The sequence below is a fragment of the Odontesthes bonariensis genome, chromosome 14 (genome assembly GCF_027942865.1).
Source record: "Odontesthes bonariensis isolate fOdoBon6 chromosome 14, fOdoBon6.hap1, whole genome shotgun sequence".
NCBI lineage: Eukaryota > Metazoa > Chordata > Actinopteri > Atheriniformes > Atherinopsidae > Odontesthes > Odontesthes bonariensis.
This window is the reverse complement of record NC_134519.1, coordinates 448179-474502: the sequence shown is the minus strand read 5'-3', so window position 1 is coordinate 474502 and position 26324 is coordinate 448179. Positions and strand designations below refer to the sequence as shown.

The following is a 26324-nucleotide window of genomic DNA, read 5'->3' as shown; positions in this document are numbered from 1 at the left end:
TCTCCGTTAATAAAGGCTCCATCATGTTGGTGGAGGTCTCCGTTAATAAAGGCTCCATCATGCTGATGGAGGTCTCAGTTACTAAAGGCTCCATCATGTTGGTGGAGGTCTCCGTTAATAAAGGCTCCATCATGTTGGTGGAGGTCTCCGTTAATAAAGGCTCCATCATGCTGATGGAGGTCTCAGTTACTAAAGGCTCCATCATGCTGTGAGCCGGCTGAGAGGAGGAGCTCGGCCCAGCGGCTTTTATTTTGGAGGTCCGGGAAACAGAGCGGAAGTGGTCGTGAAGCCGTGGTGCTAACAGCTAACGGCTAACTGCTAACGGAGAGAAACCGGAGCTTCCTGCCTGTTAACGGATACACCGACTGCCTGCGAAGCGCCGAGGACGGACCCACAAACTTTATCTCATGCCGCTGCACAACTGAGGGAGTCCGGGGGAAGCTGCACGTGCACGCGCACTGTGTCCATGGCGACAGAGGAGCTGTATGAGGTGATGCCAGCTAAAGCTAACGTGCTAACGGAGAAGTTGTGAGTCGGTGAAGTTTCAGAAGTTTGGTGAAGTGACGTAGAGCGGTTAGTTAGCAGCTGGTTAACACTAGTTAGTGTGAGTCAGAGCCGGTTAGCGGCAGCGTTTGAACCAGGTAAAACTAACCAGGTAAAACTGAACTCAGCTAGCCTGCTGTTAGCTTCCTGTTAGCCTCAGGCTAACGGATCAGAAAGTTTGATCAGTGCTGATCAGCAGGAGCCAGACTCAGGTGTGTGTGCTGATGCTGATCGATAAGGAGCATCAGTAACTGACGACTGATCGATAAGGAGCATCAGTAACTGATCACTGATCGATAAGGAGCATCAGTAACTGATCACTGATCGATAAGGAGCATCAGTAACTGACGACTGATCGATAAGGAGCATCAGTAACTGATCACTGATCGATAAGGAGCATCAGTAACTGATCACTGATCGATAAGGAGCATCAGTAACTGATCACTGATCGATAAGGAGCATCAGTAACTGACAACTGATCGATAAGGAGCATCAGTAACTGATAACTGATCGATAAGGAGCATCAGTAACTGATCACTGATCGATAAGGAGCATCAGTAACTGATCACTGATCGATAAGGAGCATCAGTAACTGACAACTGATCGATAAGGAGCATCAGTAACTGACAACTGATCGATAAGGAGCATCAGTAACTGACCACTGATCGATAAGGAGCATCAGTAACTGATCACTGATCGATAAGGAGCATCAGTAACTGATCACTGATCGATAAGGAGCATCAGTAACTGACAACTGATCGATAAGGAGCATCAGTAACTGACAACTGATCGATAAGGAGCATCAGTAACTGACCACTGATCGATAAGGAGCATCAGTAACTGATCACTGATCGATAAGGAGCATCAGTCACTGATCGATAAGGAGCATCAGTAACTGATCACTGATCGATAAGGAGCATCAGTAACTGATCGATAAGGAGCATCAGTAACTGATCACTGATCGATAAGGAGCATCAGTAACTGATCACTGATCGATAAGGAGCATCAGTAACTGATAACTGATCGATAAGGAGCATCAGTAACTGACGACTGATCGATAAGGAGCATCAGTAACTGATCACTGATCGCTAAGGAGCATCAGTAACTGACAACTGATCGATAAGGAGCATCAGTAACTGACAACTGATCGATAAGGAGCATCAGTAACTGATCACTGATCGATAAGGAGCATCAGTAACTGATCACTGATCGATAAGGAGCATCAGTAACTGATCACTGATCGATAAGGAGCATCAGTAACTGATAACTGATCGATAAGGAGCATCAGTAACTGACAACTGATCGATAAGGAGCATCAGTAACTGACAACTGATCGATAAGGAGCATCAGTAACTGATCACTGATCGATAAGGAGCATCAGTAACTGATCACTGATCGATAAGGAGCATCAGTAACTGATCACTGATCGATAAGGAGCATCAGTAACTGATAACTGATCGATAAGGAGCATCAGTAACTGACGACTGATCGATAAGGAGCATCAGTAACTGACGACTGATCGATAAGGAGCATCAGTAACTGATCACTGATCGATAAGGAGCATCAGTAACTGATAACTGATCGATAAGGAGCATCAGTAACTGATATAACTTATCGATAAGGAGCATCAGTAACTGATCACTGATCGATAAGGAGCATCAGTAACTGACAACTGATCGATAAGGAGCATCAGTAACTGATCACTGATCGATAAGGAGCATCAGTAACTGATCACTGATCGATAAGGAGCATCAGTAACTGATCACTGATCGATAAGGAGCATCAGTAACTGACAACTGATCGATAAGGAGCATCAGTAACTGACAACTGATCGATAAGGAGCATCAGTAACTGACAACTGATCGATAAGGAGCATCAGTAACTGATCACTGATCGATAAGGAGCATCAGTAACTGATCACTGATCGATAAGGAGCATCAGTAACTGACAACTGATCGATAAGGAGCATCAGTAACTGATCACTGATCGATAAGGAGCATCAGTAACTGACGACTGATCGATAAGGAGCATCAGTAACTGATCACTGATCGATAAGGAGCATCAGTAACTGATCACTGATCGATAAGGAGCATCAGTAACTGATCACTGATCGATAAGGAGCATCAGTAACTGATCACTGATCGATAAGGAGCATCAGTAACTGATCGATAAGGAGCATCAGTAACTGATCACTGATCGATAAGGAGCATCAGTCACTGATCGATAAGGAGCATCAGTAACTGATCACTGATCGATAAGGAGCATCAGTAACTGATCACTGATCGATAAGGAGCATCAGTAACTGATCGATAAGGAGCATCAGTAACTGATCACTGATCGATAAGGAGCATCAGTAACTGATCACTGATCGATAAGGAGCATCAGTAACTGATCACTGATCGATAAGGAGCATCAGTAACTGATCGATAAGGAGCATCAGTAACTGATCACTGATCGATAAGGAGCATCAGTAACTGATCACTGATCGATAAGGAGCATCAGTAACTGATCACTGATCGATAAGGAGCATCAGTCACTGATCGATAAGGAGCATCAGTAACTGATCACTGATCGATAAGGAGCATCAGTAACTGATCGATAAGGAGCATCAGTAACTGATCACTGATCGATAAGGAGCATCAGTAACTGATCACTGATCGATAAGGAGCATCAGTAACTGATCACTGATCGATAAGGAGCATCAGTAACTGATAACTGATCGATAAGGAGCATCAGTAACTGACGACTGATCGATAAGGAGCATCAGTAACTGACGACTGATCGATAAGGAGCATCAGTAACTGATCACTGATCGATAAGGAGCATCAGTAACTGATAACTGATCGATAAGGAGCATCAGTAACTGACAACTGATCGATAAGGAGCATCAGTAACTGATCACTGATCGATAAGGAGCATCAGTAACTGACGACTGATCGATAAGGAGCATCAGTAACTGATCACTGATCGATAAGGAGCATCAGTAACTGATCACTGATCGATAAGGAGCATCAGTAACTGATCACTGATCGATAAGGAGCATCAGTAACTGATCACTGATCGATAAGGAGCATCAGTAACTGATCGATAAGGAGCATCAGTAACTGATCACTGATCGATAAGGAGCATCAGTCACTGATCGATAAGGAGCATCAGTAACTGATCACTGATCGATAAGGAGCATCAGTAACTGATCACTGATCGATAAGGAGCATCAGTAACTGATCGATAAGGAGCATCAGTAACTGATCACTGATCGATAAGGAGCATCAGTAACTGATCACTGATCGATAAGGAGCATCAGTAACTGATCGATAAGGAGCATCAGTAACTGATCACTGATCGATAAGGAGCATCAGTAACTGATCACTGATCGATAAGGAGCATCAGTCACTGATCGATAAGGAGCATCAGTAACTGATCGATAAGGAGCATCAGTAACTGATCACTGATCGATAAGGAGCATCAGTAACTGACAACTGATCGATAAGGAGCATCAGTAACTGATCACTGATCGATAAGGAGCATCAGTAACTGACAACTGATCGATAAGGAGCATCAGTAACTGACAACTGATCGATAAGGAGCATCAGTAACTGACAACTGATCGATAAGGAGCATCAGTAACTGACAACTGATCGATAAGGAGCATCAGTAACTGATCACTGATCGATAAGGAGCATCAGTAACTGATCACTGATCGATAAGGAGCATCAGTAACTGATCACTGATCGATAAGGAGCATCAGTAACTGATCACTGATCGATAAGGAGCATCAGTAACTGATCGATAAGGAGCATCAGTAACTGATCACTGATCGATAAGGAGCATCAGTAACTGATCACTGATCGATAAGGAGCATCAGTAACTGACAACTGATCGATAAGGAGCATCAGTAACTGACAACTGATCGATAAGGAGCATCAGTAACTGACAACTGATCGATAAGGAGCATCAGTAACTGACAACTGATCGATAAGGAGCATCAGTAACTGATCACTGATCGATAAGGAGCATCAGTAACTGATCACTGATCGATAAGGAGCATCAGTAACTGACAACTGATCGATAAGGAGCATCAGTAACTGATCACTGATCGATAAGGAGCATCAGTAACTGATCACTGATCGATAAGGAGCATCAGTAACTGATCACTGATCGATAAGGAGCATCAGTAACTGATCACTGATCGATAAGGAGCATCAGTAACTGATCACTGATCGATAAGGAGCATCAGTAACTGATCACTGATCGATAAGGAGCATCAGTAACTGACGACTGATCGATAAGGAGCATCAGTAACTGATCACTGATCGATAAGGAGCATCAGTAACTGATCACTGATCGATAAGGAGCATCAGTAACTGATCACTGATCGATAAGGAGCATCAGTAACTGATCGATAAGGAGCATCAGTAACTGATCACTGATCGATAAGGAGCATCAGTCACTGATCGATAAGGAGCATCAGTAACTGATCACTGATCGATAAGGAGCATCAGTAACTGATCACTGATCGATAAGGAGCATCAGTAACTGATCACTGATCGATAAGGAGCATCAGTCACTGATCGATAAGGAGCATCAGTAACTGATCACTGATCGATAAGGAGCATCAGTAACTGATCACTGATCGATAAGGAGCATCAGTAACTGACAACTGATCGATAAGGAGCATCAGTAACTGACAACTGATCGATAAGGAGCATCAGTAACTGACAACTGATCGATAAGGAGCATCAGTAACTGACAACTGATCGATAAGGAGCATCAGTAACTGATCACTGATCGATAAGGAGCATCAGTAACTGATCACTGATCGATAAGGAGCATCAGTAACTGATCACTGATCGATAAGGAGCATCAGTAACTGACAACTGATCGATAAGGAGCATCAGTAACTGACAACTGATCGATAAGGAGCATCAGTAACTGATCACTGATCGATAAGGAGCATCAGTAACTGATCACTGATCGATAAGGAGCATCAGTAACTGATCACTGATCGATAAGGAGCATCAGTAACTGACAACTGATCGATAAGGAGCATCAGTAACTGATCACTGATCGATAAGGAGCATCAGTAACTGACAACTGATCGATAAGGAGCATCAGTAACTGATAACTGATCGATAAGGAGCATCAGTAACTGATAACTGATCAATAAGGAGCATCAGTAACTGATATAACTTATCGATAAGGAGCATCAGTAACTGATATAACTTATCGATAAGGAGCATCAGTAACTGATATAACTTATCGATAAGGAGCATCAGTAACTGATCACTGATCAATAAGGAGCATCAGTAACTGATCACTGATCGATAAGGAGCATCAGTAACTGATCACTGATCGATAAGGAGCATCAGTAACTGATCACTGATCGATAAGGAGCATCAGTAACTGACAACTGATCGATAAGGAGCATCAGTAACTGACAACTGATCGATAAGGAGCATCAGTAACTGATCACTGATCGATAAGGAGCATCAGTAACTGATCACTGATCGATAAGGAGCATCAGTAACTGATCACTGATCGATAAGGAGCATCAGTAACTGACAACTGATCGATAAGGAGCATCAGTAACTGATCACTGATCGATAAGGAGCATCAGTAACTGACAACTGATCGATAAGGAGCATCAGTAACTGATAACTGATCGATAAGGAGCATCAGTAACTGATAACTGATCAATAAGGAGCATCAGTAACTGATATAACTTATCGATAAGGAGCATCAGTAACTGATATAACTTATCGATAAGGAGCATCAGTAACTGATATAACTTATCGATAAGGAGCATCAGTAACTGATCACTGATCAATAAGGAGCATCAGTAACTGATAACTGATCGATAAGGAGCATCAGTAACTGATCACTGATCGATAAGGAGCATCAGTAACTGATCACTGATCGATAAGGAGCATCAGTAACTGATCACTGATCGATAAGGAGCATCAGTAACTGACAACTGATCGATAAGGAGCATCAGTAACTGATAACTGATCGATAAGGAGCATCAGTAACTGATCACTGATCAATAAGGAGCATCAGTAACTGATAACTGATCGATAAGGAGCATCAGTAACTGACAACTGATCGATAAGGAGCATCAGTAACTGACCACTGATCGATAAGGAGCATCAGTAACTGATCACTGATCGATAAGGAGCATCAGTAACTGATCACTGATCGATAAGGAGCATCAGTAACTGATCACTGATCGATAAGGAGCATCAGTCACTGATCGATAAGGAGCATCAGTAACTGATCACTGATCGATAAGGAGCATCAGTAACTGATCACTGATCGATAAGGAGCATCAGTAACTGATCACTGATCGATAAGGAGCATCAGTAACTGACAACTGATCGATAAGGAGCATCAGTAACTGATCACTGATCGATAAGGAGCATCAGTAACTGACGACTGATCGATAAGGAGCATCAGTAACTGATAACTGATCGATAAGGAGCATCAGTAACTGATATAACTTATCGATAAGGAGCATCAGTAACTGATCACTGATCGATAAGGAGCATCAGTAACTGATCACTGATCAATAAGGAGCATCAGTAACTGATCACTGATCGATAAGGAGCATCAGTAACTGATCACTGATCGATAAGGAGCATCAGTAACTGATCACTGATCGATAAGGAGCATCAGTAACTGACAACTGATCGATAAGGAGCATCAGTAACTGATCACTGATCGATAAGGAGCATCAGTAACTGATCACTGATCGATAAGGAGCATCAGTAACTGATCACTGATCGATAAGGAGCATCAGTAACTGACAACTGATCGATAAGGAGCATCAGTAACTGACAACTGATCGATAAGGAGCATCAGTAACTGACCACTGATCGATAAGGAGCATCAGTAACTGATCACTGATCGATAAGGAGCATCAGTAACTGATCACTGATCGATAAGGAGCATCAGTAACTGATCACTGATCGATAAGGAGCATCAGTAACTGACGACTGATCGATAAGGAGCATCAGTAACTGATCACTGATCGATAAGGAGCATCAGTAACTGATATAACTTATCGATAAGGAGCATCAGTAACTGATCACTGATCAATAAGGAGCATCAGTAACTGATCACTGATCGATAAGGAGCATCAGTAACTGATCACTGATCGATAAGGAGCATCAGTAACTGACAACTGATCGATAAGGAGCATCAGTAACTGATCACTGATCGATAAGGAGCATCAGTAACTGATCACTGATCGATAAGGAGCATCAGTAACTGATATAACTTATCGATAAGGAGCATCAGTAACTGATCACTGATCAATAAGGAGCATCAGTAACTGATCACTGATCGATAAGGAGCATCAGTAACTGATCACTGATCGATAAGGAGCATCAGTAACTGATCACTGATCGATAAGGAGCATCAGTAACTGATATAACTTATCGATAAGGAGCATCAGTAACTGACAACTGATCGATAAGGAGCATCAGTAACTGACCACTGATCGATAAGGAGCATCAGTAACTGACCACTGATCGATAAGGAGCATCAGTAACTGATCACTGATCGATAAGGAGCATCAGTAACTGATCACTGATCGATAAGGAGCATCAGTAACTGATCACTGATCGATAAGGAGCATCAGTCACTGATCGATAAGGAGCATCAGTAACTGATCGATAAGGAGCATCAGTAACTGATCACTGATCGATAAGGAGCATCAGTAACTGATCAATGATCGATAAGGAGCATCAGTAACTGATCACTGATCGATAAGGAGCATCAGTAACTGATCACTGATCGATAAGGAGCATCAGTAACTGATCAATGATCGATAAGGAGCATCAGTAACTGATAACTGATCGATAAGGAGCATCAGTAACTGACGACTGATCGATAAGGAGCATCAGTAACTGACGACTGATCGATAAGGAGCATCAGTAACTGATCACTGATCGATAAGGAGCATCAGTAACTGATAACTGATCGATAAGGAGCATCAGTAACTGATATAACTTATCGATAAGGAGCATCAGTAACTGATCACTGATCAATAAGGAGCATCAGTAACTGATCACTGATCGATAAGGAGCATCAGTAACTGACAACTGATCGATAAGGAGCATCAGTAACTGATCACTGATCGATAAGGAGCATCAGTAACTGATCACTGATCGATAAGGAGCATCAGTAACTGACAACTGATCGATAAGGAGCATCAGTAACTGACAACTGATCGATAAGGAGCATCAGTAACTGATCACTGATCGATAAGGAGCATCAGTAACTGACAACTGATCGATAAGGAGCATCAGTAACTGATCACTGATCGATAAGGAGCATCAGTAACTGATCGATAAGGAGCATCAGTAACTGATCGATAAGGAGCATCAGTAACTGATCACTGATCGATAAGGAGCATCAGTAACTGATCGATAAGGAGCATCAGTAACTGATCACTGATCGATAAGGAGCATCAGTAACTGATCACTGATCGATAAGGAGCATCAGTAACTGATCACTGATCGCTAAGGAGCATCAGTAACTGATCACTGATCAAGATCGATCAGATGGGGGATATTTAACCCGAGCTGGACCGCTTATTCTCAGACTAGCTTCTTCTGAGCAGAAAGCTCAGTAACCAGAACCAGTTACATTCATGGGTCAGAACCAGAACCAGTTACATTCATGGGTCAGAACCAGAACCAGGACCATTCATGGGTCAGAACCAGAACCAGTTACATTCATGGGTCAGAACCAGAACCAGGACCATTCATGTATCAGAACCAGAACCAGGAACATTCATGGGTCAGAACCAGGACCAGTAACATTCATGGGTCAGAACCAGGACCATTCATGTATCAGAACCAGAACCAGGAACATTCATGGGTCAGAACCAGAACCAGGAACATTCATGGGTCAGAATCAGAACCAGGACCATTCATGTATCAGAACCAGAACCAGGAACATTCATGGGTCAGAACCAGAACCAGGAACATTCATGGGTCAGAACCAGAACCAGGAACATTCATGTATCAGAACCAGAACCAGGAACATTCATGGGTCAGAACCAGAACCAGGACCAGGAACATTCATGGGTCAGAACTAGGAACATTCATGGGTCAGAACCAGAACCAGTTACATTCATGGGTCAGAACCAGAACCAGGAACATTCATGGGTCAGAACCAGAACCAGTTACATTAATGGGTCAGAACCAGAACCAGTAACATTCATGGGTCAGAACCAGAACCAGGAACATTCATGGGTCAGAACTAAGAACATTCATGGGTCAGAACTAGAACCAGGAACATTCATGGGTCAGAACTAGGAACATTCATGGGTCAGAACCAGAACCAGGAACATTCATGGGTCAGAACTAGGAACATTAATGGGTCAGAACTAGGAACATTCATGGGTCAGAACCAGAACCAGTTACATTAATGGGTCAGAACCAGTAACATTCATGGGTCAGAACCAGAACCAGGAACATTCATGGGTCAGAACTAGGAACATTCATGGGTCAGAACCAGAACCAGTTACATTAATGGGTCAGAACCAGAACCAGTAACATTCATGGGTCAGAACCAGAACCAGTAACATTAATGGGTCAGAACCAGAACCAGGACCATTCATGTATCAGAACCAGAACCAGTTACATTAATGGGTCAGAACCAGAACCAGTAACATTCATGGGTCAGAACCAGAACCAGGAACATTCATGAGCCAGAACCAGGAACATTCATGTATCAGAACCAGTGTGAGTGAGAAACTAAGTGAACCCCTGATCCAGCAGCTGGTAGCAGCAGTGAGTGAGAAACTAAGTGAACCCCTGATCCAGCAGCTGGTAGCAGCAGTGAGTGAGAAACTAAGTGAACCCCTGATCCAGCAGCTGGTAGCAGCAGTGTGTGAGAAACTAAGTGAACCCCTGATCCAGTAGCTGGTAGCAGCAGTGTGTGAGAAACTAAGTGAACCCCTGATCCAGCAGCTGGTAGCAGCAGTGTGTGAGAAACTAAGTGAACCCCTGATCCAGTAGCTGGTAGCAGCAGTGAGTGAGAAACTAAGTGAACCCATGATCCAGTAGCTGGTAGCAGCAGTGTGTGAGAAACTAAGTGAACCCCTGATCCAGTAGCTGGTAGCAGCAGTGAGTGAGAAACTAAGTGAACCCATGATCCAGTAGCTGGTAGCAGCAGTGTGTGAGAAACTAAGTGAACCCCTGATCCAGTAGCTGGTAGCAGCAGTGTGTGAGAAACTAAGTGAACCCCTGATCCAGTAGCTGGTAGCAGCAGTGTGTGAGAAACTAAGTGAACCCCTGATCCAGCAGCTGGTAGCAGCAGTGTGTGAGAAACTAAGTGAACCCCTGATCCAGCAGCTGGTAGCAGCAGTGTGTGAGAAACTAAGTGAACCCCTGATCCAGTAGCTGGTAGCAGCAGTGAGTGAGAAACTAAGTGAACCCCTGATCCAGCAGCTGGTAGCAGCAGTGTGTGAGAAACTAAGTGAACCCCTGATCCAGCAGCTGGTAGCGGCAGTGAGTGAGAAACTAAGTGAACCCCTGATCCAGCAGCTGGTAGCGGCAGTGAGTGAGAAACTAAGTGAACCCCTGATCCAGCAGCTGGTAGCGGCAGTGTGTGAGAAACTAAGTGAACCCCTGATCCAGCAGCTGGTAGCGGCAGTGAGTGAGAAACTAAGTGAACCCCTGATCCAGCAGCTGGTAGCGGCAGTGTGTGAGAAACTAAGTGAACCCCTGATCCAGCAGCTGGTAGCAGCAGTGAGAAACTAAGTGAACCCCTGATCCAGCAGCTGGTAGCGGCAGTGAGTGAGAAACTAAGTGAACCCCTGATCCAGCAGCTGGTAGCGGCAGTGAGTGAGAAACTAAGTGAACCCCTGATCCAGCAGCTGGTAGCGGCAGTGAGTGAGAAACTAAGTGAACCCCTGATCCAGCAGCTGGTAGCAGCAGAGTGTGAGAAACTAAGTGAACCCCTGATCCAGCAGCTGGTAGCAGCAGAGTGTGAGAAACTAAGTGAACCCCTGATCCAGCAGCTGGTAGCAGCAGAGTGTGAGAAACTAAGTGAACCCCTGATCCAGCAGCTGGTAGCAGCAGTGAGTGAGAAACTAAGTGAACCCCTGATCCAGCAGCTGGTAGCAGCAGTGTGTGAGAAACTAAGTGAACCCCTGATCCAGCAGCTGGTAGCAGCAGAGTGTGAGAAACTAAGTGAACCCCTGATCCAGCAGCTGGTAGCAGCAGTGAGTGAGAAACTAAGTGAACCCCTGATCTAGCAGCTGGTAGCAGCAGTGAGTGAGAAACTAAGTGAACCCCTGATCCAGCAGCTGGTAGCAGCAGTGAGTGAGAAACTAAGTGAACCCCTGATCCAGCAGCTGGTAGCAGCAGTGTGTGAGAAACTAAGTGAACCCCTGATCCAGCAGCTGGTAGCAGCAGTGAGTGAGAAACTAAGTGAACCCCTGATCCAGCAGCTGGTAGCAGCAGTGAGTGAGAAACTAAGTGAACCCCTGATCCAGCAGCTGGTAGCGGCAGTGAGTGAGAAACTAAGTGAACCCCTGATCCAGCAGCTGGTAGCGGCAGTGTGTGAGAAACTAAGTGAACCCCTGATCCAGCAGCTGGTAGCGGCAGTGTGTGAGAAACTAAGTGAACCCCTGATCTAGCAGCTGGTAGCGGCAGTGTGTGAGAAACTAAGTGAACCCCTGATCCAGCAGCTGGTAGCGGCAGTGTGTGAGAAACTAAGTGAACCCCTGATCCAGCAGCTGGTAGCGGCAGTGAGTGAGAAACTAAGTGAACCCCTGATCCAGCAGCTGGTAGCAGCAGAGTGTGAGAAACTAAGTGAACCCCTGATCTAGCAGCTGGTAGCGGCAGTGAGTGAGAAACTAAGTGAACCCCTGATCCAGCAGCTGGTAGCAGCAGAGTGTGAGAAACTAAGTGAACCCCTGATCTAGCAGCTGGTAGCAGCAGTGAGTGAGAAACTAAGTGAACCCCTGATCTAGCAGCTGTTAGCGGCAGTGAGTGAGAAACTAAGTGAACCCCTGATCCAGCAGCTGGTAGCAGCAGTGAGGCCTGCAGAGTCTGAGATGTAGCATGGGCAGCAGCAGCTGCCTCTGGGATCGCTGCTGATGTCTTTCCTCCTTGGCATCGCGTTAACGATGTCTGGTTTCCGATTGTGTCCCCCAGGTGGAGAGGATCGTGGACAGGAGAAAGAACAAGAAGGGGAAGGTGGAGTACCTGGTTAGGTGGAGAGGTTACGGGTCTGAGGGCGACACCTGGGAGCCTGAGAGTCACCTGTCCACGTGCATGACCTACGTGCACGACTTCAACCTGCACGCCGAGCGGCAGAGAGACGGCGCCTTGCTGCGCTCCACCCGCAGCCTCCACCACAGCCCCGCCCACAGGCTGCTGTGCAGGCCGCCGCCCAGCAGCTCCACCCGCAGCGACCTCAGCAGAGACTGCCTCCAGGGCAGAGCCGCGCTCAGCCCGGCCCAGACGCCCCGCCCGGTCCTCGCCGGCCCCCAGCGGCCCACCGACGGCTTCGGCGCCGGGCCGATGGCGCTGTGCCCGGCCGGCTCAGCCCGCCGCAGCCTGGACCTGTCCAAGACCGGCATCAAGATCCTGGTTCCCAAGAGTCCGATGAACAGCCGGCCGGACTCGGAGGAGTCGGCCAGCGAGGCCGCCCACAGCCTGGAGGCCCCGGAGGCCCAGGAGGCGCACCTGGTGCCGCCTGAAGTCGCGCTGCTCCACAAGCCGGTGGGAGTCCAGCTGGGTCCCGGGGAGGAGAGGGCCCGCATGGGGACCAGGCCGCGGAGCCAGAACCCCCCGCCCCCGCCCAGGGCCCCCATCACACCTGTGGCCATGCGCTCCCTCAGCAGCTCAGGTGAGTCCTGAGTCCAGCCGGACTGGCTCAGACGGAACGTTTGGAACCTGTCTCGGTTATGTAGAATCGGACCTGGCTCAGGGGGTTTTGGTCTGTGTCCCCCAGGAAACTCGCTGCTGATGGAGGCGGTCGCAGCCAGCGGCATGTCGGGTGCGCAGAGCGCCGCTGCAGGAGCTGTCAGCGTGATGGGAAAGCGGCGTCTGGAGGAACGCTCGGCGTTCGATAAGCGCCTCAGGTTCAGTGTCCGTCAGACGGAGAGCGCCTACCGTTACCGTGACATCGTGGTGAAGAAACAAGATGGCTTCACCCACATCCTGCTGTCCACCAAGAGCTCGGAGAACAACACGCTCAACCCCGAGGTAAGGCCACGCCCCGACATTAGGCCACACCCACACATTAGGCCACACCTACCACACCCCAACATTAGGCCACACCCACACATTAGGCCACACCTACCACGCCCCGACATTAGGCCACGCACACACATTAGGGCATGTCCCGATATTAGGCCACACCCACCACGCCCGACATTAGGCCACACCCACACATTAGGGCACGCCCCGACATTAGGACACACCCACACATTAGGCCACGCACACACATTAGGGCACGCCCCGACATTAGGACACACCCACACATTAGGCCACGCACACACATTAGGGCACGCCCCGACATTAGGACACACCCACACATTAGGCCACGCACACACATTAGGGCACGCCCCGACATTAGGACACACCCACACATTAGGCCACACCTACAACGCCCCGATATTAGGCCACACCCACACATTAGGGCACGCCCCGAAATTAGGCCGCACCCCGACATTAGGGCACGTCCTGATATTAGGGCACGCCCACACATTAGGTTACGTCCGACATTAGGACACACCCACAAATTAGGACACACCCACAAATTAGGGTACACTCCGACATTGGGACACACCCACACATGAGACCACGCCCGACATTAGGCCACACCCACATATTAGGTCACGCCCACCACACCCGACATTAGGTCACACCCACACATTAGGCCACACCCATAAATTAGGCCACACCCACACATAAGACCACACCCACACATTAGGCCACACCCACCACGCCCGACATTAGGCCACACCCACCACGCCCGACATTAGGCCACACCCACACATAAGACCACACCCACACATTAGGTCACGCCCACCACACCCGACATTAGGTCACGCCCACACATTAGGCCACACCTACACATAAGACCACACCCATACATTAGGCCAGACCCACACAAGGCCACACCCACACATTAGGTCACGCCCACCACACCCGACATTAGGTCACACCCACACATTAGGCCACACCCACACAACCCTTTAGTTTCCTTATCCTCCTCTCCAACAGCCAAGCTCCGCCCCCTTTCGCTATGACAACACCTGAATACCCAGATGACTCCTCTTTGTTAGGTGATGAAGGAGATCCAGAGCGCCATGGCAACGGCGGCATCAGACGACAGTAAGCTGGTGTTACTCGGCGCCGTCGGCAGCGTCTTCTGCTGCGGCCTCGACTTCCTGTATTTCATCAGGCGGCTGACGGACGACAGGAAGAAGGAGAGCATCAAAATGGCCGAAACCATCAGGTAACTGCGGCACCGCGTGATGTCATCGTGAGGTCATCAGGAGGTCGTCGACACTCTCTGACCTCTGCGTCCTCTTCCTCAGGACCTTCGTCAACACCTTCATCCAGTTCAGGAAGCCGATCGTGGCGGCGGTGAACGGGCCGGCGCTCGGCCTTGGGGCCGCGCTGCTGCCGCTCTGCGACGTGGTGTGGGCCAATGAGAAGGCCTGGTTCCAGACGCCGTACACGGCCTGCGGCCAGACGCCCGACGGCTGCTCGTCCTTCAGCTTCCCCCGGATCATGGGCCTCGCCTCGGTCAGTTACCCCCCATTACCCCCCCCTTTACCCCCCCCCCCCCCCCAAATAATGGGCCTCGCCTCGGTCAGTGCCGCCCCCCCCCCTTTCTCCCCCCCTCCCCCTGACTGACTCCCCCCCTCCCTCCCTCCCGACTCCTCCCCTTTCTCCCCCCACTCCCCTCCCTCCCTCCCTCCTGACTCCTCCCATTTCTCCCCGCCCCCTCCCTCCCCCCTGACTGACTCCCCCCCCTCCCTCCCTCCCTCCCTCCCGACTCCTCCCCTTTCTCCCCCCACTCCCCTCCCTTCCTCCCTCCCTCCCTCCTGACTCCTCCCATTTCTCCCCGCCCCCTCCCTCCCCCCTGACTGACTCCTCCCCTTTCTCCCCCCCTCCCCCTGACTGACTCCCCCCCTCCCTCCCTCCCTCCCTCCCTCCTTCCTGACTCCTCCCATTTCTCCCCGCCCCCCTCCCTCCCCCCTGACTGACTCCTCCCCTTTCTCCCCTCCCCACCCCTCACTGACTCCTCCCCTTTCTCCCCGCCCCCTCCCTCCCTCCCCTCTGACTGACTCCTCCCCTCCCTCCCTCCCTCCCCGCCCCCCTCCCTCCCCTCTGACTGACTCCTCCCCTTTCTCCCCGCTCCCTCCCTCCCTCCCTCCCGACTCCTCCCCTTTCTCCCCGGCCCCCTCCCTCCCCCCTCCCTCCCCTCTGACTGACTCCTCCCCTTTCTCCCCGCCCCCCTCCCTCCCCCCTCCCTCCCCTCTGACTGACTCCTCCCCTTTCTCCCCGCTCCCTCCCTCCCTCCCGACTCCTCCCCTTTCTCCCCGCCCCCCTCCCTCCCCCCTCCCTCCCCTCTGACTGACTCCTCCCCTTTCTCCCAGCCCCCCTCCCTCCCCTCTGACTGACTCCTCCCCTTTCTCCCAGCCCCCCTCCCTCCCCTCTGACTGACTCCTCCCCTTTCTCCCCCAGGCTAACGAGCTGCTGCTCAGCGGCAGGAAGCTGACGGCCCAGGAGGCGTGTTCTAAAGGTTTGGTGTCTCAGGTTCTTTGGCCCGGAACCTTCTCACAGGAAGTGATGCTGCGGATCAAAGAGCTGGTGGCGGTCGACTCGCTGGTTAGTGACACTCACCGGTAACCTGGTTAAAGGCTGTTCTAGTTAAACGCTGTTCTGGTTAAAGGGTGTTCTGGTTAAAGGCTGTTCTGGTTAAACGCTGTTCTGGTTAAAGGTTGTTCTGGTTAAACGCTGTTCTGGTTAAACGCTGTTCTGGTTAAAGGGTGTTCTGGTTAAACGCTGTTCTGGTTAAAGGTTGTTCTGGTTAAAGGCTGTTCTGGTTAAACGTTGTTCTGGTTAAACGCTGTTCTGGTTAAACGTTGTTCTGGTTAAACGTTCTAGTTAAAGGCTGTTCTGGTTAAAGGCTGTTCTGGTTAAACGCTGTTCTGGTTAAAGGTTGTTCTGGTTAAAGGCTGTTCTGGTTAAAGGTTGTTCTGGTTAAAGGCTGTTCTGGTTAAACGTTGTTCTGGTTAAACGCTGTTCTGGTTAAACGTTGTTCTGGTTAAACGTTCTAGTTAAAGGCTGTTCTGGTTAAAGGCTGTTCTGGTTAAACGCTGTTCTGGTTAAACGTTGTTCTGGTTAAACGTTCTAGTTAAAGGCTGTTCTGGTTAAAGGCTGTTCTGGTTAAACGCTGTTCTGGTTAAAGGTTGTTCTGGTTAAAGGCTGTTCTGGTTAAAGGTTGTTCTGGTTAAAGGCTGTTCTGGTTAAACGCTGTTCTGGTTAAAGGTTGTTCTGGTTAAAGGTTGTTCTGGTTAAAGGCTGTTCTGGTTAAAGGTGGTTCTAGTTAAACGCTGTTCTGGTTAAACGCTGTTCTGGTTAAACGTTGTTCTGGTTAAACGTTCTAGTTAAAGGCTGTTCTGGTTAAAGGTTGTTCTGGTTAAAGGCTGTTCTGGTTAAACGTTGTTCTGGTTAAACGCTGTTCTGGTTAAACGTTGTTCTGGTTAAACGTTCTAGTTAAAGGCTGTTCTGGTTAAAGGCTGTTCTGGTTAAACGCTGTTCTGGTTAAAGGTTGTTCTGGTTAAAGGCTGTTCTGGTTAAAGGTTGTTCTGGTTAAAGGCTGTTCTGGTTAAACGTTGTTCTGGTTAAACGCTGTTCTGGTTAAACGTTGTTCTGGTTAAACGTTCTAGTTAAAGGCTGTTCTGGTTAAAGGCTGTTCTGGTTAAACGCTGTTCTGGTTAAACGTTGTTCTGGTTAAACGTTCTAGTTAAAGGCTGTTCTGGTTAAAGGCTGTTCTGGTTAAACGCTGTTCTGGTTAAAGGTTGTTCTGGTTAAAGGCTGTTCTGGTTAAAGGTTGTTCTGGTTAAAGGCTGTTCTGGTTAAACGCTGTTCTGGTTAAAGGTTGTTCTGGTTAAAGGTTGTTCTGGTTAAAGGCTGTTCTGGTTAAAGGTGGTTCTAGTTAAACGCTGTTCTGGTTAAAGGCTGTTCTGGTTAAACGCTGTTCTGGTTAAAGGTTGTTCTGGTTAAACGCTGTTCTGGTTAAACGCTGTTCTGGTTAAACGCTGTTCTGGTTAAAGGTTGTTCTGGTTAAAGGTTGTTCTGGTTAAAGGCTGTTCTGGTTAAACGTTGTTCTGGTTAAACGCTGTTCTGGTTAAACGTTGTTCTGGTTAAACGTTCTAGTTAAAGGCTGTTCTGGTTAAAGGCTGTTCTGGTTAAACGCTGTTCTGGTTAAAGGTTGTTCTGGTTAAAGGCTGTTCTGGTTAAAGGTTGTTCTGGTTAAAGGCTGTTCTGGTTAAACGCTGTTCTGGTTAAAGGTTGTTCTGGTTAAAGGTTGTTCTGGTTAAAGGCTGTTCTGGTTAAAGGTGGTTCTAGTTAAACGCTGTTCTGGTTAAACGCTGTTCTGGTTAAAGGTTGTTCTGGTTAAACGCTGTTCTGGTTAAACGCTGTTCTGGTTAAAGGTTGTTCTGGTTAAACGTTGTTCTGGTTAAATGCTGTTCTGGTTAAAGGTTGTTCTGGTTAAACGCTGTTCTGGTTAAATGCTGTTCTGGTTAAAGGTTGTTCTGGTTAAACGCTGTTCTGGTTAAACGCTGTTCTGGTTAAAGGTTGTTCTGGTTAAACGTTGTTCTGGTTAAAGGCTGTTCTGGTTAAAGGCTGTTCTGGTTAAAGGTTGTTCTGGTTAAAGGTTGTTCTGGTTAAACGCTGTTCTGGTTAAACGCTGTTCTGGTTAAAGGTTGTTCTGGTTAAACGCTGTTCTGGTTAAACGCTGTTCTGGTTAAAGGTTGTTCTGGTTAAACGTTGTTCTGGTTAAACGCTGTTCTGGTTAAAGGTTGTTCTGGTTAAACGCTGTTCTGGTTAAATGCTGTTCTGGTTAAAGGTTGTTCTGGTTAAACGCTGTTCTGGTTAAACGCTGTTCTGGTTAAAGGTTGTTCTGGTTAAACGCTGTTCTGGTTAAACGCTGTTCTGGTTAAAGGTTGTTCTGGTTAAACGTTGTTCTGGTTAAAGGCTGTTCTGGTTAAAGGCTGTTCTGGTTAAAGGTTGTTCTGGTTAAACGCTGTTCTGGTTAAACGCTGTTCTGGTTAAAGGTTGTTCTGGTTAAAGGCTGTTCTGGTTAAAGGTTGTTCTGGTTAAACGCTGTTCTGGTTAAACGCTGTTCTGGTTAAAGGTTGTTCTGGTTAAACGCTGTTCTGGTTAAAGGCTGTTCTGGTTAAAGGTTGTTCTGGTTAAACGCTGTTCTGGTTAAACGCTGTTCTGGTTAAACGCTGTTCTGGTTAAAGGCTGTTCTGATTAAAGGTTGTTCTGGTTAAAGGTTGTTCTGGTTAAACGCTGTTCTGGTTAAAGGCTGTTCTGATTAAAGGTTGTTCTGGTTAAAGGTTGTTCTGGTTAAACGCTGTTCTGGTTAAAGGTTGTTCTGGTTAAACGCTGTTCTGGTTAAACGCTGTTCTGGTTAAACGCTGTTCTGGTTAAACGTTGTTCTGGTTAAAGGTTGTTCTGGTTAAAGGCTGTTCTGGTTAAACGCTGTTCTGGTTAAACGCTGTTCTGGTTAAAGGTTGTTCTGGTTAAAGGCTGTTCTGGTTAAAGGTTGTTCTGGTTAAAGGCTGTTCTGGTTAAACGCTGTTCTGGTTAAACGCTGTTCTGGTTAAAGGTTGTTCTGGTTAAAGGTTGTTCTGGTTAAACGCTGTTCTGGTTAAAGGCTGTTCTGGTTAAAGGTTGTTCTGGTTAAACGCTGTTCTGGTTAAAGGTTGTTCTGGTTAAAGGTTGTTCTGGTTAAACGCTGTTCTGGTTAAAGGCTGTTCTGGTTAAAGGTTGTTCTGGTTAAAGGCTGTTCTGGTTAAAGGTTGTTCTGGTTAAAGGTTGTTCTGGTTAAAGGTTGTTCTGGTTAAACGCTGTTCTGGTTAAAGGCTGTTCTGGTTAAAGGCTGTTCTGGTTAAAGGCTGTTCTGGTTAAAGGTTGTTCTGGTTAAACGCTGTTCTGGTTAAACGCTGTTCTGGTTAAACGCTGTTCTGGTTAAAGGTTGTTCTGGTTAAACGCTGTTCTGGTTAAAGGTTGTTCTGGTTAAAGGTTGTTCTGGTTAAACGCTGTTCTGGTTAAACGCTGTTCTGGTTAAAGGTTGTTCTGGTTAAAGGCTGTTCTGGTTAAACGCTGTTCTGGTTAAAGGCTGTTCTGGTTAAAGGCTGTTCTGGTTAAACGCTTTTCTGGTTAAACGCTGTTCTGGTTAAAGGTTGTTCTGGTTAAAGGCTGTTCTGGTTAAACGCTGTTCTGGTTAAAGGTTGTTCTGGTTAAAGGCTGTTCTGGTTAAACGCTGTTCTGGTTAAAGGCTGTTCTGGTTAAAGGCTGTTCTGGTTAAAGGCTGTTCTGGTTAAAGGTTGTTCTGGTTAAAGGTTGTTCTGGTTAAACGCTGTTCTGGTTAAAGGCTGTTCTGGTTAAAGGTTGTTCTGGTTAAAGGCTGTTCTGGTTAAAGGTTGTTCTGGTTAAAGGTTGTTCTGGTTAAAGGTTGTTCTGGTTAAACGTTGTTCTGGTTAAAGGTTGTTCTGGTTAAACGTTGTTCTGGTTAAACGTTGTTCTGGTTAAAGGCTGTTCTGGTTAAAGGCTGTTCTGGTTAAACGCTGTTCTGGTTAAAGGCTGTTCTGGTTAAACGTTGTTCTGGTTAAACGTTCTAGTTAAACGCTGTTCTGGTTAAAGGCTGTTCTGGTTAAAGGCTGTTCTGGTTAAACGCTGTTCTGGTTAAAGGCTGTTCTGGTTAAACGCTGTTCTGGTTAAAGGTTGTTCTGGTTAAATGCTGTTCTGGTTGAATGCTGTTCTGGTTAAACGCTGTTCTGGTTAAAGGTTGTTCTGGTTAAAGGCTGTTCTGGTTAAACGTTGTTCTGGTTAAACGTTCTAGTTAAACGCTGTTCTGGTTAAACGCTGTTCTGGTTAATGGCTGTTCTGGTTAAAGGCTGTTCTGGTTAAAGGCTGTTCTGGTTAAACGCTGTTCTGGTTAAAGGCTGTTCTGGTTAAACGTTCTGGTTAAAAGCTGTTCTGGTTAAAGGTTGTTCTGGTTAAAGGCTGTTCTGGTTAAACGCTGTTCTGGTTAAAGGTTGTTCTGGTTAAAGGCTGTTCTGGTTAAACGCTGTTCTAGTTAAAGGTTGTTCTGGTTAAAGGTTGTTCTGGTTAAAGGCTGTTCTGGTTAAACGCTGTTCTGGTTAAACGCTGTTCTGGTTAAAGGTTGTTCTGGTTAAACGCTGTTCTGGTTAAACGCTGTTCTGGTTAAACGTTCTGGTTAAAAGCTGTTCTGGTTAAACGTTGTTCTGGTTAAAGGCTGTTCTGGTTAAAGGTTGTTCTGGTTAAAGGTTGTTCTGGTTAAACGTTGTTCTGGTTAAAGGTTGTTCTGGTTAAACGTTGTTCTGGTTAAAGGCTGTTCTGGTTAAAGGTTGTTCTGGTTAAACGCTGTTCTGGTTAAAGGTTGTTCTGGTTAAATGCTGTTCTGGTTAAAGGTTGTTCTGGTTAAAAGCTGTTCTGGTTAAAGGCTGTTCTGGTTAAAGGCTGTTCTGGTTAAATGCTGTTCTGGTTAAAGGTTGTTCTGGTTAAAAGCTGTTCTGGTTAAACGCTGTTCTGGTTAAACGCTGTTCTGGTTAAAGGTTGTTCTGGTTAAATGCTGTTCTGGTTAAATGCTGTTCTGGTTAAAGGTTGTTCTGGTTAAAGGTTGTTCTGGTTAAATACTGTTCTGGTTAAAAGCTGTTCTGGTTAAACGCTGTTCTGGTTAAACGCTGTTCTGGTTAAAGGTTGTTCTGGTTAAAGGTTGTTCTGGTTAAATGCTGTTCTGGTTAAATGCTGTTCTGGTTAAAGGTTGTTCTGGTTAAAGGTTGTTCTGGTTAAATGCTGTTCTGGTTAAACGCTGTTCTGGTTAAACGCTGTTCTGGTTAAATGCTGTTCTGGTTAAAGGTTGTTCTGGTTAAATGCTGTTCTGGTTAAATGCTGTTCTGGTTAAAGGTTGTTCTGGTTAAAGGTTGTTCTGGTTAAATGCTGTTCTGGTTAAACGCTGTTCTGGTTAAACGCTGTTCTGGTTAAATGCTGTTCTGGTTAAAGGTTGTTCTGGTTAAAGGTTGTTCTGGTTAAATGCTGTTCTGGTTAAACGCTGTTCTGGTTAAACGCTGTTCTGGTTAAAGGTTGTTCTGGTTAAACGCTGTTCTGGTTAAACGCTGTTCTGGTTAAACGCTGTTCTGGTTAAAGGTTGTTCTGGTTAAATGCTGTTCTGGTTAAACGCTGTTCTGGTTAAACGCTGTTCTGGTTAAAGGCTGTTCTGGTTAAAGGTTGTTCTGGTTAAAGGTTGTTCTGGTTAAAGGTTGTTCTGGTTAAAGGCTGTTCTGGTTAAAGGCTGTTCTGGTTAAACGCTGTTCTGGTTAAAGGCTGTTCTGGTTAAAGGCTGTTCTGGTTAAATGCTGTTCTGGTTAAACGCTGTTCTGGTTAAACGTTGTTCTGGTTAAAGGCTGTTCTGGTTAAACGTTGTTCTGGTTAAAGGCTGTTCTGGTTAAATGCTGTTCTGGTTAAAGGCTGTTCTGGTTAAAGGTTGTTCTGGTTAAACGCTGTTCTGGTTAAAGGTTGTTCTGGTTAAAGGCTGTTCTGGTTAAAGGCTGTTCTGGTTAAAAGCTGTTCTGGTTAAAGGCTGTTCTGGTTAAATGCTGTTCTGGTTAAACGCTGTTCTGGTTAAAGGCTGTTCTGGTTAAAGGCTGTTCTGGTTAAATGCTGTTCTGGTTAAACGCTGTTCTGGTTAAAGGCTGTTCTGGTTAAAGGTTGTTCTGGTTAAAGGCTGTTCTGGTTAAACGCTGTTCTGGTTAAACGCTGTTCTGGTTAAAGGCTGTTCTGGTTAAAGGTTGTTCTGGTTAAAGGCTGTTCTGGTTAAACGCTGTTCTGGTTAAACGCTGTTCTGGTTAAAGGCTGTTCTGGTTAAAGGCTGTTCTGGTTAAATGCTGTTCTGGTTAAACGCTGTTCTGGTTAAACGCTGTTCTGGTTAAAGGTTGTTCTGGTTAAATGCTGTTCTGGTTAAAGGTTGTTCTGGTTAAAGGTTGTTCTGGTTAAATGCTGTTCTGGTTAAACGCTGTTCTGGTTAAACGCTGTTCTGGTTAAAGGTTGTTCTGGTTAAAGGCTGTTCTGGTTAAACGCTGTTCTGGTTAAACGTTGTTCTGGTTAAACGCTGTTCTGGTTAAACGCTGTTCTGGTTAAACGTTGTTCTGGTTAAACGTTGTTCTGGTTAAACGCTGTTCTGGTTAAACGTTGTTCTGGTTAAAGGTTGTTCTGGTTAAACGCTGTTCTGGTTAAACGCTGTTCTGGTTAAAGGTTGTTCTGGTTAAAGGCTGTTCTGGTTAAACGCTGTTCTGGTTAAACGTTGTTCTGGTTAAAGGCTGTTCTGGTTAAACGCTGTTCTGGTTAAACGCTGTTCTGGTTAAAGGCTGTTCTGGTTAAAGGCTGTTCTGGTTAAAGGCTGTTCTGGTTAAACGTTGTTCTGGTTAAAGGCTGTTCTGGTTAAAGGCTGTTCTGGTTAAACGTTGTTCTGGTTAAAGGTTGTTCTGGTTAAAGGCTGTTCTGGTTAAACGTTGTTCTGGTTAAACGCTGTTCTGGTTAAAGGCTGTTCTGGTTAAAGGCTGTTCTGGTTAAACGCTGTTCTGGTTAAAGGCTGTTCTGGTTAAAGGCTGTTCTCGTTAAAGGTTGTTCTGGTTAAACGCTGTTCCGGTTAAAGGTTGTTCCGGTTAAAGGCTGTTCTGGTTAAACGTTGTTCTGGTTAAATGCTGTTCTGGTTAAACGCTGTTCTGGTTAAACGCTGTTCTGGTTAAAGGTTGTTCTGGTTAAACGTTGTTCTGGTTAAAGGCTGTTCTGGTTAAAGGTTGTTCTGGTTAAACGCTGTTCCGGTTAAAGGTTGTTCCGGTTAAAGACTGTTCTGGTTAAACGTTGTTCTGGTTAAACGCTGTTCTGGTTAAACGCTGTTCTGGTTCAACGTTGTTCCGGTTAAAGACTGTTCTGGTTAAAGGTTGTTCTGGTTAAACGTTGTTCTGGTTAAATGCTGTTCTGGTTAAACGCTGTTCTGGTTAAACGCTGTTCCGGTTAAAGGTTGTTCCGGTTAAAGACTGTTCTGGTTAAAGGTTGTTCTGGTTAAACGCTGTTCTGGTTAAACGCTGTTCTGGTTAAACGTTGTTCTGGTTAAAGGTTGTTCTGGTTAAACGTTGTTCTGGTTAAAGGTTGTTTTGGTTAAACGCTGTTCTGGTTAAAGGTTGTTCTGGTTAAACGTTGTTCTGGTTAAACGCTGTTCTAGTTAAAGGTTGTTCTAGTTAAACGTTGTTCTGGTTAAACGTTGTTCTGGTTAAAGGCTGTTCTGGTTAAAGGTTGTTCTGGTTAAAGGTTGTTTTGGTTAAACGCTGTTCTGGTTAAAGGCTGTTCTGGTTAAAGGTTGTTTTGGTTAAACGCTGTTCTAGTTAAAGGTTGTTCTGGTTAAACGTTGTTCTGGTTAAAGGTTGTTCTGGTTAAAGGTTGTTCTGGTTAAAGGTTGTTCTGGTTAAACGCTGTTCTGGTTAAAGGTTGTTCTGGTTAAAGGTTGTTCTGGTTAAACGTTGTTCTGGTTAAAGGTTGTTCTGGTTAAAGGCTGTTCTGGTTAAAGGTTGTTCTGGTTAAACGCTGTTCTGGTTAAACGTTGTTCTGGTTAAATGCTGTTCTGGTTAAAGGCTGTTCTGGTTAAATGCTGTTCTGGTTAAAGGCTGTTCTGGTTAAACACTGTTCTGGTTAAACGTTGTTCTGGTTAAACGCTGTTCTGGTTAAAGGCTGTTCTGGTTAAAGGTTGTTCTGGTTAAAGGTTGTTCTGGTTAAACGCTGTTCTGGTTAAACGTTGTTCTGGTTAAACGCTGTTCTGGTTAAAGGTTGTTCTGGTTAAAGGTTGTTCTGGTTAAACGCTGTTCTGGTTAAACGTTGTTCTGGTTAAATGCTGTTCTGGTTAAAGGCTGTTCTGGTTAAACGCTGTTCTGGTTAAACGTTGTTCTGGTTAAACGCTGTTCTGGTTAAAGGCTGTTCTGGTTAAAGGTTGTTCTGGTTAAAGGCTGTTCTGGTTAAACGCTGTTCTGGTTAAAGGCTGTTCTGGTTAAACGCTGTTCTGGTTAAAAGTTGTTCTGGTTAAAGGCTGTTCTGGTTAAACGTTGTTCTGGTTAAAGGCTGTTCTGGTTAAAGGTTGTTCTGGTTAAACGCTGTTCTGGTTAAACGCTGTTCTGGTTAAAGGCTGTTCTGGTTAAACGTTGTTCTGGTTAAACGCTGTTCTGGTTAAAGGTTGTTCTGGTTAAAGGCTGTTCTGGTTAAACGTTGTTCTGGTTCTTCTGGTTCTGCAGGTTCTACGGGAGTCCAAAGCTCTGATGAGGAACACCAGTCGCGGCGCTCTGGAACAGGCCAACGAGCGCGAGTGCGAAGCCCTGAAAAGAGTTTGGGGCTCGTCTCAGGGGACAGACTCCATCCTGCGGCACCTGCAGAGGAGAACCGAGCTCTACTAAAACCAGGACCAGGAATGGTTCTCACTCAGTTTCCATCTTCGTGTTCTCAGCAGAACGCTTATTGTCCAGGAAGTAGACGCATCCAGACCCAGTGAACTTGTTGGTTGTCATCTCTTCTTCTGGACCAACGGTCAGCTGACTCCTGAACAGACTCGTAGGTAACAGAACCGGACAGGCAATGCGAACTCAGGGGTTCCACAGGGTTCCATCTTGGGCCCTCAGCTGTACCTGTGGTACCCTCAGAGAACAGGCGTGTGTTTCCTTACCTGAGGCAGCGATGAGGACCATGAGATACCACGCCAGGTTCTGTTGTGTCCACAGAGAACCAGGAACCCAGAGACCCAGGAACCCTGTGAGATGAGGGTCAGGTTCTTTGGCAGAAAGTTCTGGACCGGGCTCGGGTTTACCTGGAAGCAGCGGGACTCACCTGCACTTTGTCTCCATCATGTTATTATTAAAAATCAATTAAAATATGAATAAAACTTTTGATTTGATTGATCCTCCTCTGTGCCGTGTTCTGGCTCTTTAAGGAGCTCCTCACCTTTTGGTCTCTGCTGCAATTCAGTTTCATGCATTTTTATTTATAAAGCACCAAATTATAAGACCTGTCCTCTCAGGGCACTCGGCTGCCTGTTGTTAACCAGCTCTGTGATCCTCCTCCTTTCCTGTTAATGCTCTGTCTGCAGTCTCTGTCTGCCCGGATAGTCTTAAAGCTGAGCAGAGAGCTGTTAGACCTGTTCCTGCAGCCAGGTCTGTTCCTGATATTCCTGCTGTGTCCTCATCGGGGCTCCAAGCTCGTCCATTTTATCCACCAGAGATCTCACACTGGGGAAGAAATGGTTTAAACTTCCTCCTCCTTGTCCTTCATTTTGTTCCTGCTCTGCATCCTTGACGCCTCCTCTTCAGCTCATCTTGCTTTGGGGTCTTACTCCAGGCATCACTTGGCTTTGGAAAGCTCAATGAGCTGCTCCGACAGGTTGGATTCTGGGCTTCACTATGACGAGGAACAGTGAAAACCAGCACAAAATATCACCGTTTCAGT

At 46.3% G+C, this 26324-nt stretch overlaps 1 protein-coding gene across 1 annotated transcript; it reads left to right on the top strand.

The window, feature by feature from the left end:
- Positions 1-274: 274 nt before the first annotated feature.
- On the top strand, positions 275-25764 carry cdyl (chromodomain protein, Y-like). Its single transcript, XM_075482452.1, has 7 exons — positions 275-490; positions 12717-13413; positions 13519-13772; positions 14858-15030; positions 15113-15323; positions 16269-16412; positions 25124-25764. The coding sequence occupies exons 1-7, from the start codon at positions 467-469 to the stop codon at positions 25280-25282; spliced, it is 1662 nt and encodes a 553-aa protein (XP_075338567.1). The 5' UTR covers positions 275-466; the 3' UTR covers positions 25283-25764.
- The last annotated feature ends 560 nt before the right edge of the window (positions 25765-26324 follow it).